A 14,558-nucleotide genomic window follows, 5' to 3' on the forward strand; every position below is an offset into this window, starting at 1 on the left:
TTTTTTTTCTTTGCGTGTTTTACATACGGTCGGAAACGACGACTACACCCCCATCGCATATCCCGCTCAGCCCGTGCCCGGGCGTACGCTCTCCGAATACAGATTGCATCGAACGCTCGTCTCGTTTATCACCGCGCTGTCCCATGACGACGCATGCTCCGTAGCCTGTAACCTATACCGCGGCGCCGTCAGACAACTCAAGACGACGTAGCACCGTGCCCGATGATGACTCTGCTATCGAAAGTGCGACCGTGCATGTCATCGGGGAGGGAACTCGAGTGTGTGTTGTAGAGCGTCAGCAGCCGGCAGCCGCATAGCAGCGGCGACGGAGCGCGTGTTGCGCCGTTGCGCGCCGCCGACAGCGGCGGTGTACCGCTGCGCATCTTGGTCATTTTGTCACGCGGGGAGGCCAGGATCGAGACATGCGACCCCGGAACGCGGGCGAAGCGCACAAGCTCGTCCATGTGCTAGACCGCATCTACGTTACTCCAGAACGCGTGCAGAAACGGTGAGTGGGCATGCCTGTGTGGACAGACGCTGTCGAAGTATACAGTAGTTCACGACTCTACGGGTAGACACAGAGGGAGAGGAGGAGAGCGCGTTGCGATATACGAGCGCCGAGCTCGGGTGGGAATGATTAGTGGGTAGGCGCAAAGCTTTGTCTATACACTGTTCGAACAGTGAGTATAAGAAGAAAAAGGCAGCTAGCTTTGCATCTAACCACTAAGCGTTTGAACAGTAAGGGCAGCTATATCCCGCTTTCATCTCTTCCTGTTTCTACCCGTATAGTATAGCCACTGGCAAAATGTAAGGGAGCAGCTTCAGCTTTCCCTCCCCGAGCTTCCCTTCGGCGTCTCTTGCACCTCGGAAGGCATACGGACCACGATGGAAGCACGGTGGAAGACGCATACGGAGCGTGTGCTGGAGGCCGGAGCGTGTGCTGGAAGCCGGGGCGTTCGAAAAAAAAATATATCCTGCCGTTCTCATTCTGTCTAGGTCCCTTCTTAGCGCCGGACAGGGCGCTAAGAAGACGGATATTGTTAATGAAGTTTGGCAACACGACCACCCCACAGCCAATTGGAGCGTGACATTAGGGAATAGCAGCGCCGACGGACCAATCGCGAAGCTTGAACGTAAAAATAAGCCACGCCCGCGGCGACTGTTGTAAAAATAGACTGAAGGCTACTTCGAGAGTAATTGCCATATTTTTTTTATTATTTTCCTGGTTCTCGTGACTATGGGGACTACATACCCTATTTTCCGGTGCGGACTATAGTCCGGAAGATATGGTACTCGTTCGTGCTGCTTATATTTGTACTACGATGAATCGGATTTATTTGATGTATGCTTATTTATCATGGTATATTGTTTCTCGTCGTGTACATGACCGAAACAAGGGGAAAGGTGCGCGCGACATTTTGAAGTAAAATCTTGCCTAGGAAAGTGATTCATATATATGACCCCGGAAGTGATGATTACTAGTATTTTGATTGCCTCAGAAAGTTAATAAATTTGCCTGCCGCGTGGCTCATCAACAGAAAAATATCTAAAGACTACACACGATGTTAATTGCTCGTATCATTACTCGATATGCGCGGAGCACGAGCCTGAACGCCTGTTGCATTAGCAGTGCCACAGTGGAAACTTTTAGCAAACCGTTACCGCGTACCGCACTACCGGAGCCTTTGAAACATACTTTAAAGCATGCTTCAAAGGCTCCGGTAGTGCGGTACGCGGAACACGGTAACGGTTTGCTAAAAGTCCCCATTGTCGCGTTTGCACGTCCTTCCGATTTATTGATAGTGAAAACAACAACAACAAAACCCAAGCGCTTTACGTGTGTGGCACGGAACCGAGCTGTCAAAAAAACGGGCGCTTCTCAATTGAGTTTTAGTCGCTTCACTTTCGAACTAGTGTAATGCGATCACTACTTCTACCCGCCGTTTATGCCTACTGTGTGTAGCGTCGTATTTAGAATTGAATTATGGCCATGCGTATCTGACTTTCCAGGATTGATACATGATCGGCTTATATAATCTATGATCGCTACTGTGATTGGGTGCTCTGGAGAACTCTGGGCAACGTATAATATCCACTGATGTTGTAGGAATAGACCCCATTCGAAAGTCTAGCAGACTGTTGGAAGCTGCGGAATCTGCGCAGTGGTGGACAAGCAAACACGCTCACGATCTAAAACCGCTACGTCATGGCGCGCGCGCCTCTCGTAAGTTTTGTTGGTTTACAAGGCAATGACCGACCAGCAGAAAGTGATGACCGCAGCGACGTTGCACTTTCGCCGCTGTTGGATTGAATTGTCGGCTCCTGTAGCGTTGACTATACACTCCGACGTGTGTAATGACTTGCATGTTCCGCGGTGTCGGTTGCTTCCCCGTTGTCCAGTGGTTCCGACTAGTCAGTTGCGACCTTTTAACGATCCGCACCAAGTTTCGTCGGTGCTGTGGCCGATGGAAGTTTCTAACGTTTGCCACACCGAAGCTTGCATATCATGGGTTACTCACATATCTAAATCCACATAAAACTGCAGTGGTTTCTTTAAAAAAAAATTTTTTTTTTGCGCTTTGATTAGTTTGTTGTGACGAGGCACTTCCTAGATTGCAGGCGCTACGAGGCAGCTGCAGCTATACGATTTCAGACGCAGACGCTTCCACCGAGATAGCTGCCGGTGCAACTGGAGCCGGTACTGGTCGTAGTCGACGACATCTCCGATTTTTTTTTTTGTTTAATTAGAACATTGCTCGGGAGTGCGGCGTCGTGACGATTGCGCCACCGTACCGTCATCGGCGTTACAGCTTTGCCCGCTTTTGGGTATACGTTACTAGCATTTTTCGACAGCCTTGTGACGAGTTGTGCGATTGCTGATTATAGTTTCTCTCTCTGTCTCTGTGTGTCGTTGCAGGCATAGTCGGCACGAGTACCGCGCCCGGTAAGTAGATCAACTAGAATGTGATGGTTTTTTTCGGGCCGCCTTTTAACCTTTTTCGTTTCCGTTTCTGCTTGATAGCATCCGTTTTGGTCTGTTCGGTTCGGTGATTTGTCTCTTGGTTTTGAATTCTGTCTTTGAAAACAACTTTTCCTTTGGCTTGGTTCCTCCTTTCGGCGATGCCCGTTCTCGTTTGGTTCGGTTTTTTTTTCTCCAGTTCTCCCTGCAAGCTCTGCCTTGTCTTTCGTTTCCATTGTTGTGCCGATTAATGGGTTGTTTTTTGGTATCCCGCACTTTGTACTTACGGTGTGTGCTCGTTACACTTATTGTTTTCTTGAAATTGGAGTTGCATTTTGGTGCACTGATCAAGAGTGTCTTTCACTGTTCTACATCACATGTTATTCGCAAAAAGTGGGAAACTGTATACGGTATTCTTCCGATTTTGCAAGGACTTCATGTGCCAAGGAGTTCCTGTACTTAAACGTCCTAATAAGCCGCAATCGTTCTATTTTTTTACTCGACAACAACAAGTGGTACTAGGGAAAAAAAAAAAAAAAAAAAAACTGTACGGTGCTCGGGTTTCTAATAATACCGGCCCGCCGCTTCAAAGCGGCCTGCGCTGACTGGGCGCGAGCTCCCCTTTTCATGCCGGGAACGACTGGGCCGATAACCGTCTGCTCGCACCCGAAAGCAGACAACACAAAGCCGCGCGGGGCGAATGTAGAAAGATTCTGAAATACCCACTAGACGGCGCGTGAAACAGAAAAACGCAGGAAAAACGAGACTCGCGCGGCCATCTCGACTGTTTTCTGTCGTCTGCCGACGAAAGGTTTCTTCTAAGTGGGCCGAACGAAGCGCGGGAATCAGACCGCAGCAACCTATCCATTGTTGCTGTTCCGCTCCACCATGTTTTCTTTCGCCTTTATTGTTTTCTCGCAAGGCACCATGACCCGGCTTGCACGTGTTTCCAGCGAAACAAGAACAACACCGACGCGAATTCGGCATGATGGACTAACCGAATTCGGAACTGAAGTCGATGAAACCAATAAAAATGCTAGTAGTGAAGGGATGAATGAAGGGTTGTTGCTTGACCCTTTGAATCGGGCAGTAGTTTGCACCACCTAGGTTTATTTTTTGGGTATTAAGGTATTTGGGTTGCAGAGTGTATCTGTGTCGCCTCGGGCCCTCTGGCACAAAGGAGCCGATTGCTTATGCCGCCTACGCAGTTCGCCTTTCTGGCTTTGTCCGCTCACACTTATGCGCGGTTTATATCTCGCATGGAGCGGGCAGTCAGCAGTTCTTTGGCATCAGTCGCTGACGCTGCTGGGAAGAAGCATTTGCATTTGAGGTTATCGCCTCGCGCGGCGTCCCGCTTGTTCCTCCTTTTGTTCCAGTGGTCGAACGCGAAGAGGCGGACTGCGCGTTCGACGTACCAGCAGCATAGGCCTGTAGCTCACACTGTCAAGTCTTGACCAGCGCCGCTGGCGTGCAAAATCGATATTTTCAGGTCACGTTTTTATCGTGGGTTACCATGTTAACCCGCGGTGATATAAATTTGTAAAATTAAACAAGCACACGGAAGTTTGAGGGAAAGTATTATAGTGTTTTGATAGGACGCCGAAGACGCGATTAACACTGTTTTTGTTGCGTCTTCGGCGTCCTATCAAAACACTATAATATTTTCCCTCCAACTTCCGTGTGCTTGTTAAAATTTCATGCCGCATACTGTTCACACTGTGCATTCTTAAAACTTTGATTCATTGGATTAAGTACGATTTATTCATCTGCATTTGTTCGTTCATATATATATATTAATATAATTTTGTTAACGCTTTGTTAGCGCATGCGGTCGTACTATGAGACCCGATTAAATGGTCGCGTCTTGCGGACGCTACAGCGCCCTCTGGCCCAGAGAAACAGGCCTAAATGGGTAGAAAATGAGGTGAGGGTACGATCTCGAAGAGGAGATGTTTCGCTTGTGACGGCTATGGCGACGCGTGCGGAAGATACACCCATCTTTTTTTTAATGGGCCCCAAATTGAGCGACGGGTGTTTGCGATTCCATTGCGATTCGGGCCCGCCTGCAAGACGTGGCCTTTTTATTTCCATGTTTTGAGCCTACATGTGGTTCTCTGCTGCCTTCGCGATTTGATCGGAGGAAAAAAGCCTTTTGGATAACGTATGCGCATAAATATTCTCGGGGCTCAAGCGTTCCGCTATGCGGTATTTATTCGTAGACAGAATGTATATGTTAGAACGCTTTTTTCTTTTTTTTTTTCTCTGCACATGCGCATGGAAAAGTAGGTCAAGCGTACTATAGGGTGCGTGCTCATCAAGTGACGTGTATTTTCTTTTTAGGGGCGTGGTTGCATCGTTTGAAATCTGCCTTTTGACGGATTAATTTGGAAGTCTAGATATTCAATGTGTTTTTAACCGCGTGGAGGCTTGCCACGCATATGATTTAAAAGATTATGCACTAAGGGATGACGCCATATTCTGAAAGTGACGACGCGCGCTTTAGATGGTCATGTTTTAATATTTCGTGGTGTTTATATATAGAGTTAAAAACTGGTTTCAATTGGACCTTTCAGATTCCCTCAAGGAGGGTATTACAGAAGGTTTTAACACTCGCGTTTTTTTACAATAAGAAAACAAGAACAATAGGAATAAAATGAGACGAGAAAGTATACATGGTTAAACTGAAATCAATCAAGAAGTGAAATATTACTTCTTTTTTTTTTTTTTTTTTCTTTTTTTAATTATGAGGCATGGCTTCGCTCAGTTTCTTTGAAGTGAAGAAGTTCGGATATGGAAACGATGTTGTGGGGAAAGTAATTCCATTCCTTCGCTGCGCGTGGGGAAATGAAGCAGTCGAGGTCACTGTTCTAGTTTTGGTGCGCATTAAGTGATCACCAGTACGATAAGGAGTTCGTGCAGACGGCAGTGTGTACTGTGAATTTGGCTGGAAATCGTATAGAATTTGTGAAAGAGTGTTAGTGTAAAATATTTTCGGCAAAGTGATAGGTTATCTAGTTCAGCACGTTCCTCTAGGCCGGTGACACTTATTTCATATGAATAGCGAGAAATAATTAACCTGACTGCACGATTTTGAACTGCTTCTAATTGATGGCTGAGGTAATTTTGGAATGGGTCCCATATAGCGGCGTTGGGCAAATGCTTTATAGGCGGTAAGTCTTAAGTTTAATGGTGCGAATTTGAGGGGACGTTTTAGTTGTCAGATTGATCGGTTAGACTCGGAGATGACATGGTTAACATGTAGTGCCCAAGATAGGTTGCTAGAGAAGTGTACACCTAGGTATTCATACCTTAGTGCTGATGGAATTATGGTTTCATTGATAGAGTAGTTGTAGGTGAGTGGGTTAGAGCGCCGATGAGAGGAAACTAATGTACACTTACTAATGTTTAATGACATTTGTCACAAATCGCACCACGTTTGAACACTATTGAGATCATTTTGAAGTGATACTTGGTCACTTTGATCAGTAATATTACGATACACGACACAATCGTCGGAAAATGGGCGGATGTTGCGTGGGTGTGTATACGCGTCAATTCACCAGGAAATCAGTCTGCCTTGAAATTGCACCGCACGAGTCCTACGCTTATACAGGGTGTTTCTCGAAAGGTGGACAAATTCGACATTGCAAAAACTACGCTTCGCAAAATGTTTTGGTTCTGGGCCAGGGGCCTATTTATAAAAAAAAAAATATATTAAAGTACGGTATAATTAGATTGTTAATTATTTTTGCGTAATCAACTTTTTTAATGTTGTGTTTAAGGGCATGGTTTCAATTAGAAAATTGCTCAGCATCATCAGAAAACACTAAATTAACAAATTGCAGAAGAATGGAAGGCACGCGCGGTATTTTACAGCTTTCTGAAAAACCGCACAATTTCGACGGGTTTTTAGGTTTCGGTTTGCAATCGGAGCGCTTCTCGGCACCAACGGCACCGCACCCCTTGGAGAAATAGTTCAACCAACCTCTGCTGCGCTGTCCTCACGCAACGCAGCAGAGGCTGGTTTCGCCCACACCTGGCTAGAAAGAGTGGGTGTAGTCCGTCCAGCGGGAAATACGTGGTCGTTTTCTCCCGTTTCGTTTCTCGGTAGCGGGACTTCTCCGAACACAAAACGAGAAATGAGGAGAAATTGCAATTGTTTCTAACGTCTATTTTGACCTCGTTATCTATGGTGCCACTAGTGCCAAGTGATAACACACACAAAAATTTAATCTCGGGTACATCTGGTTAATGACGGTACGATTCAAGCCACCGTCGTATTTTGTGGAAAGCGGCTTGTAATTTTACTCCATATTGCTCGACTATACGCTCTGTGGTATATTAAAAAAAAAAAAAAAAAAAAAAAAAAAATTTTGTGTTTAATGGAATACACACAAAAAAAAAAACACAAAAGTACTTCGGCCCACTAAGGGCTTGCTATTTTAGGTTGTCAGCAAAGAAAGCCTACATGGATCCATATAAGCGCTGCCCACTAACGGCTTGCAATTGCTAGATATTTTAGGTTGTCGTAAGCAAAGAAAGCCTAGAGGGATCCATACACGCGCTGGCCCGGAAGGGTTTCAAACATTGCCGTAACAATTTATTTCGATAACCTTCGCTTTGTCGACGCAACGCTTCAACGAGGCCGCCAACACAAACGTGTCGAAAACAGACGTGTCTTCGGTATAAATGGTCTGCAACTCCTGACACACGTAGGCGGTCGCAATTGTCATTAGGCGTGTGCACGCCCTGGTGGCAGTGGGACGTAAAAAAAAAAAAAACGTTGTGACATTGGTTACCTTTTTCTGAACCGGGGGATCGGTGACTGAGTATGTCAACATCACAGCAGCATCCTACCGCGGCGTGCGGTCGTGTATCGCTACTGCGTCGTGCACGTTAAAGGGATACTGAACCGAAATTTGGATTTCGCAAAGTAAGGCTGCAGAAGTGTTGAACGGGACGCTATGAACTCCAAAACATCACTCGTACATCGATATCTCAAACGGATGGCCGTACTTTTGGAAAAGAAGGGTGCGATCAAGCGAGTTCTTTGACGTAACTGTCCTCCGGGAGAATGTGAGAATGAGGAGAAGCGGCCTCGCTTCTCTCCTCCTCGCTTCGGTTCTCCAGCTTGACGGGATGTAGCGAGGAGGAGAGAGAATGGGAATCGTGACGTGCCTTGTCCCGTCGGCCTCGTCGGCCGGGTTCAATCGCCGCACTTCTTTTCCAAAAAATGCGGCGATCCGTTAGATATATCGCCGTATGAATTATATTTCTTGGTTTTGCAGCTTCCCGCCTATCCGCCCGGCCTTGTTTTGTGAACTCGAATTTTCGGTTCAGTATCCCTTTAAAGACCTTTAAGCAGTGGTGTACTGCACTGGCTAAATTTCTCGTCTACGGCTGAGACAGCAGACGCCCGTTGAGGCTCACTAACTTCCCGCTGTATAAACATAAACACAGCACAGAAATTACCACACGGCCAGATTTTTTTTTTTTTTTTCTGAATTATATGGCATTTTGCCGGTCGCGATTTTACATGACAGAGAGGCGAGCACAACCATCGCTTGTGCTCGGCAATCCTTTTCATTTAGTCGCCTCGGATCCCGTATAAATTTGCGCGCTGTAGGAGTTCGTAGTTTTCGAATGTCCCTTAACCGTGCAGACACTTGTGCAGCAAAAGCGCCTACTAAAGCTCTGAAGTCCGGGTCAATATGACTTAGGTCCGGCTACAGATAAAGGGCAGCTCTAAGTCAGCGCTATAAACGGAGCTCGCTGCATCAACGCTCCACTGCAACTCTGTTTATGCACAGAATGCAGCGCCAAGTCGGTGCTCAATCATCACTGACACTGGTGCTGATGCAGCGCTGACTTGGTTTTATCTCGGCGCTGCCTCGTCTCACTAGCATTCGATGCATTGTCTCGCATCGACTCAGCGTTGCGCTTCGTCTCGAACAACAAACTCGCAAGGCGTCCGTTCAATCCCTTCTGAAATCTAGGCTCTCGCAAGTTAAGTCTGTAAAGGGAGTTGTGCCCCCTTGGACAACACGAGCTGCAAGACCCAATCCGGCTTTTTTTGTGCGTCTGACTACAGTTCAAAGAATGGGACCCATGCAAAACGCATGTTCGTTCGCTTTTTTTTTGGCAGGGGTCGTGATGACGTCAGAACGCTGAGCTATGATTGACTCTGATTGGAGGAAGGTGGGTGAGCCTCAAAGCAGCTGCCTCGAGGTCTACCCGCTAACCTTCGATGAGAGCCTATCACAGCTCGGCGTTCTGACGTCACCACAACCCCCGCAAAAAAAAAAAAAAAAAGCAGACGAACTTGCGCTCCGCCTGGGCTTCGCGTATCCATCAAACAATCTGGACCAAAGCTTTCTTTTTTATTATTTTTTTTTATTTTAGAAACCTGCAGTTACGCCAAAAATGGATGAGGACAGTCGCCGCTCGGATTGTCCGCGATAGTACGTATGCGAGAGTTCAACGTGCCCTAGCTGCGGTCACTTACAAAAACGTCTGGAGACACTGTCTGAGGCATGTTTATTTCTTGTATGACGGTCGGAATTCTGTTGCAGACATGTTCGAAACATGAAGCAAACATGCGTGAGGAGTAGATAATTCTGTCGGCATATCTCTAGCGAACACCGTGTTATACCCTCTAAGAGCAGTATACGTGACTGCGACTTTCGAACGCTCTCACGGTTACCGAAGGAAATGTAAGGATGGGCGTTGACCATCGCCTCTTTGCCTCGATCGTTGCCAGGAAGCAGCAGCAGCAGTCGAACAACAACAGCAGCGGTCAGCGCGAAGCCGCGGGCGGCGGCGGCGGGCCCGAGTCAGCCACGGCGTCGGCAGCGATGAAGGCCCTCTTCTACCTCCTGCTCCTGCTGGCGGAGGTGCTCCTCTTCGGGACCATCACCCTGACCATCTACTGGATCTTCAACTACCAGGGAGGGGTGGCGTGGGCCAACGACACGAGGAAGCAGTTCAACCTCCACTACATCCTCATGGTCGGCGGATTCATCTTCCTCAATGGACACGGTAACTCGACTCTATATGACGTATCGCGCACGTGCGATGGCGCTGCTGTCGGCACAGCGCATGCGCGGGACCTCGCTCGAGCCTGGTTTCCGCGCACGCGCAGTTCCTCCCCACGCAGACATGTACAAGTTACTCAAAAAAAGTAATCAAGTTACCGAGTATTGACGTCAAAAGTAATTTGAGTAGAGTAGAAATTGCTAAAAAAAAAAGCAATTGAGAAAATTACTAATGACCTTAAAAAAGTAGCGAATTTCTTTTGAAGTTACTTTTATATGTTTTTTATGGTAAAAATAAAGTACAGAGGTTTTGATCCGTTAGCAAAATTGTGCTAGCCAAATATGAATCGGCTTGTTTTTTCACAGAAATGCTTTAACAGCTAGTTCTGCTTTTGCGTGCTTAATTGTTTTGTTCTTTCTTGTTTGTTTGGTCAGTGATGTACTGCGACTGTGTCATTTGTACTTTGAGGTTTAGCACTGTCTGAGCTCGATTTTTAGACAGTGTTTGCTTGTTTACAGTACTGCGTAAAGTACGTCTAAAAAGTACTTGAAGTAAAGTACAAAGTAAATGAAAGGTTCTGTACTTCAAGTAAAGTAGTAAGTACATACTTGAAGTAACGTATATAAATACAGTATATTTCAAGGTAAAGTACAAGCACTTTTAACAGAATCTTTTATGATGCCCTTTCATTCCCTATAAAGTGTTTTTAACTGGCATGCATTGCTCCAAGGGTAATCGGAGGTGCATCAGTTTTTTACGGAAATGGCAGCACATATTGCATAAGGTCAAGTCGCCGCAGAGTAGTTGTTCTACTCTCGCTGTCGAGCTATTTAACACAATCAACTTGTAAGGCACTTATTTCCATCGGTCTTACAGCCGCCATTACTTCACTCAGAGAAATGAGCCGATGACGTCTCGAAAGAGCGCGTTTTCACACGACGATACCGCCATTTTTTTGTTTCCAAATTCGGGGAATGTACATTGAAGTCAGGAGTTTTACTTTCTCGGAAAATGCAAGTACATGTTTAGAGAATTTACTTCAAGTAAAGTACAATTTTTCTGAGCAGTAGTACTGTAAGTACCATGTACATAGAGTACGTCCCAACACCGTTTGTTTATTATATTTATATAAAAACGTTGGTGGAATTACTACAGGTTTCTTGAACGATCTTTGAATCTTTGAAGATCTGCATATTCTGAGTTTTGGGAGTAAAGGCAACGCAAAAAGATAATCTTTGCGTTGCCCTTTAGCACGCGATTCTTCGAGTATATCACAAACTACGGAAGCACAAGATGAGTTTCACAGCAGGTGCTGCATTTTGTTGCCTCCTTTGAGTGAGGATGCAGTGCGTGCACCTCCTGTAGTGGGCGAGAGTTTCTACGTTGGGGAGAAGCGGGGACCAGTCTTTTCTTCAAAAGGGTCGAGTCTCCTTGACCTTCGGGACACACAGAATCGCCAGTCTTCGGCTCTAATCCCGCAGTTACTCGACCTCTCTTGCGTCGTGTCTGTTCGCTCCGCGCGCCTCGTAGCAGTGTTGTTGCAGTAGGGGCGGGGGGTTCGGATTTTCCAAAGCATTCCCCCCCCCCCCCCCCTTTCCTACGCCACATGCTTCCCCCTCTTTGCAAATATCAGCTGATCTTCGAACAGCTTATCTCCTTTCTGCAGGAATGTTTGTTTATAGGCTAAACAACCCCTAAAATTCGAAAGTAATTCGTAACTTGAGTAGAAGTTACTCAAAAAAAGTAATTAAGGTAAACTACTAATTACCGAAATAAAAATGTAATTGAAAGTTACTAAACTACTCGGGAAAGTAGTTAAACTATTCTAACTTGACTAGAGTAGTTGAACTACGTACAAGTCTACCCCCACGCCATGGTGTGGGCAAAACGGGACCGGCGTGTTCCGCCTGTTGTATACACACTTCCTTCTATACACTCGGGCACTATCACCACCTCGTAGATAAGAAAGCCTTAGCGCTGGATTTTTCTGCGTCCTTCTGTGTATACCAAGCTGTCCCCGCTTTGGTCTTCTTTATATGGCGCTAAAAATTCAGGTGCTCTCTCTGCTATTAGGAGGCGTTGGACGAATCCGGCACTGGCACGCTGCGAGTGGCGAATCCTTCCGATCGGTTGATGGAGCTTTAGGGAACCGTGTTTGCAGATCGGCGTCGGATGTGCAAAACCGGTTCCCTAAAATGCTAATAATGCGAGCTGTTCGTATTTGTCGCCCACATCAACTTTGGCGGAATTAAAAAATGCGGCGACCTCAGGGTCACCGCAGGAGTTACATTCGTGTGCTGCTGTTCCGTTGTAGAGCTTTGTAGACCTCTGTACGCATTGAACGATAGATGGATCAGTGGAAGAATGTAAGCCTGTTGTCGGTTTGCCTTGCCGCGTACCCGACCCGGAGGAGTAACACGGAACCCATTGGTTTCATGCGATTATATATACTACATTTAATGGGACATGGATGGAAAAAGAACGTATTCTTGCCGCGGATAAAAGACAAAAAAAAAAAAAAAAAAGCGCGGGCGCGTTTTCGCAGGGCTTGCGCCTGTTGCACGAGGGCCAACTTTGGCGCACCACTGCGCTTTTCCACGCGCCCGAACTCTTTCGAAAATTAACTTATTTGGTGGTTTTCGATGACTGAACAAGTGTCCGATTGGGCCCATATATTTATCTTCAATAATTAAAAAAAGCTAATTCGCAATTTTTAGTTAATGAACAGACGTATCGTGCCGATTATCCTCCATATAATGCCCCCCTCGCCTCTAAAGGCCGAATTTGTAGCTTTTACGGCTTTACTAAACCAAATCTGTAAGTCTTAAAAAAAAGAAAAAAAGTATTATGGCATTTTATTACGCTGTCTAACGTCTATAGGCGATGACAGGTTAAGAACTGAGTAGATGCTCCGCCTCGAACCCAAGCTTTGTATCTTTGATAAGACTTCCTTGAACGCGCAGCCAAAGCGCGCTGCATGAGGCAACGAGCACGTGCTGGAGACGGACTTTGTACTGGGTTCTCAACCTGTCACCGACTATGGTATTATCTTCAAATAACAACCCTCTGGAAAATTAGCTGGATGGGACTCTTCATTTATCGTTCTAAATCATTAAAAAGAAAAAAAAAATCCGGAAGTAATTTTGCGGGGCATTGGAGGATGACGTGCCATTATTTCGCGTGGGGCTTACTAAGCGCGTGGTCTCTGGGTCTTTCTTTTCAGCAATGTTAGTGTACCGCAGCTTCACGTGCTGCAAGAAGATCTACAACAAGGTGCTGCACACCATCTTCTTCGTGCTGTCCATCTCGGCCATCACCATCGGCATCGTGTCAGCCTTCCAGGCGCACAACAACGTGGCCGACCCCAGGCACTTCTATTCCCTCCACTCGTGGATCGGCCTAGGCACCATGGGCCTCTTCGCTCTTCAGGTGGGGATCGCCTTTTGCCGCACCTTTTCGAGGGTGGAAGCGATCTGAAAGGGTGTTTCCCAACGCTTTTGGGGTGTCAAAAAGATTAATATAAATGAGCCAATGAACGGAGTGCGACGAAACTTTTCACAAATAGGTTCTTAGGATTCGCTGGCGGCCATAGATGTGTGCGCGGCTGCTGAGCGCGTGCTTACGGCGAGCTTCCCTAGTTCCTTTGCATCGTGCGTTCCGCATCATCAAGATTGCCGGTCTTAGCAGGCTATTAATCTGAGCTCGTTCTGAGCATCCGCTCTAGACATCGCCCTCAAATACGGCCTCCAGTGAGTACCTTCTATAATAAAATTGTGTAAGTATAGGGTGTCTGGAATGCCGAGGCTCGATCTAAAATGTTCCGCAAAGATCGGCGCCTGCACATAGCAATCCAAACTTTTCATCAAAGTTGTATTTCACAGGTGGGTTTTACCTTGTAAAATTGCAAAGCGTAACTCCCTTTTTGTAAAAAAAAAAAAAAAAAAAAAATTGGGCCAGAAATTTTGCCAGGGTCAACGGCGGATGGCGACGCAGACAACAGAGTCGAGTGGCGGAGCGCGTTTTAATAGATGGCGTCGGGGAAAAAAAAAAAAAAAAAAGAATATATGTTGTCAATCGGCATCGTCCTGTGTGTTCCTCCTTCTTGTCCGTGTGGTATTCGCGCTGTTTTTAAAAATGAATTCTATTATCTTTTAAATACGTGACGAGCGGTCGTATAGTATCTTACCCTGGAAGAGTGTTTTACTCCTCAACACAAGGCTGCGGTGCGGCGAAGCCACATACACAAAATCGCGACTTTTACTCCGAGGGTGCAGCTTCTCTGTACCGCACCAGTGCGCGGTGAGAAGCGCACTCAACGGAGCTAATTAAACCGCCTGAACAGACCATAGACCATGAGATATCCCGAAACCTCCGAGTATGTGTCGTGTTCGATACGAAGATCATATCAAATCGCACGTTATTCAGAGCGATACGCAAAAGTGTTTAAAATTCGTGCAAGCTTACCGTAACAATCTGGCAGTGTAGCGACGACTGAACTATTTATTAGTTTCATCTAATGCAGGGGTCTCCAAACCTGCGCGCGGTCCTTCCAATGAAGCCTGCT

At 46.4% G+C, this 14,558-nt stretch overlaps 1 protein-coding gene across 2 annotated transcripts in view; it reads left to right on the forward strand.

The window, feature by feature from the left end:
* The window catches only part of LOC115308210 (lysosomal membrane ascorbate-dependent ferrireductase CYB561A3), a 27,122-nt gene continuing 12,564 nt past the window's right edge, over positions 1–14,558 (forward strand). The window contains exons 1-4 of one of the 2 annotated variants that reach the window (XM_029992985.4): positions 1–508; positions 2,918–2,944; positions 9,720–9,997; positions 13,218–13,423. In XM_029992985.4, coding sequence (XP_029848845.1) covers positions 423–508; positions 2,918–2,944; positions 9,720–9,997; positions 13,218–13,423 — 597 coding nt within the window. In that variant the 5' untranslated portion in view covers positions 1–422. The remainder of the gene's footprint in view (positions 509–2,917; positions 2,945–9,719; positions 9,998–13,217; positions 13,424–14,558) is intronic. The other variant, XM_029992991.3, reaches the window with a different exon arrangement.

Source organism: Ixodes scapularis, unplaced genomic scaffold, assembly GCF_016920785.2.
Source record: "Ixodes scapularis isolate PalLabHiFi unplaced genomic scaffold, ASM1692078v2 PGA_scaffold5__190_contigs__length_132052651, whole genome shotgun sequence".
NCBI lineage: Eukaryota > Metazoa > Arthropoda > Arachnida > Ixodida > Ixodidae > Ixodes > Ixodes scapularis.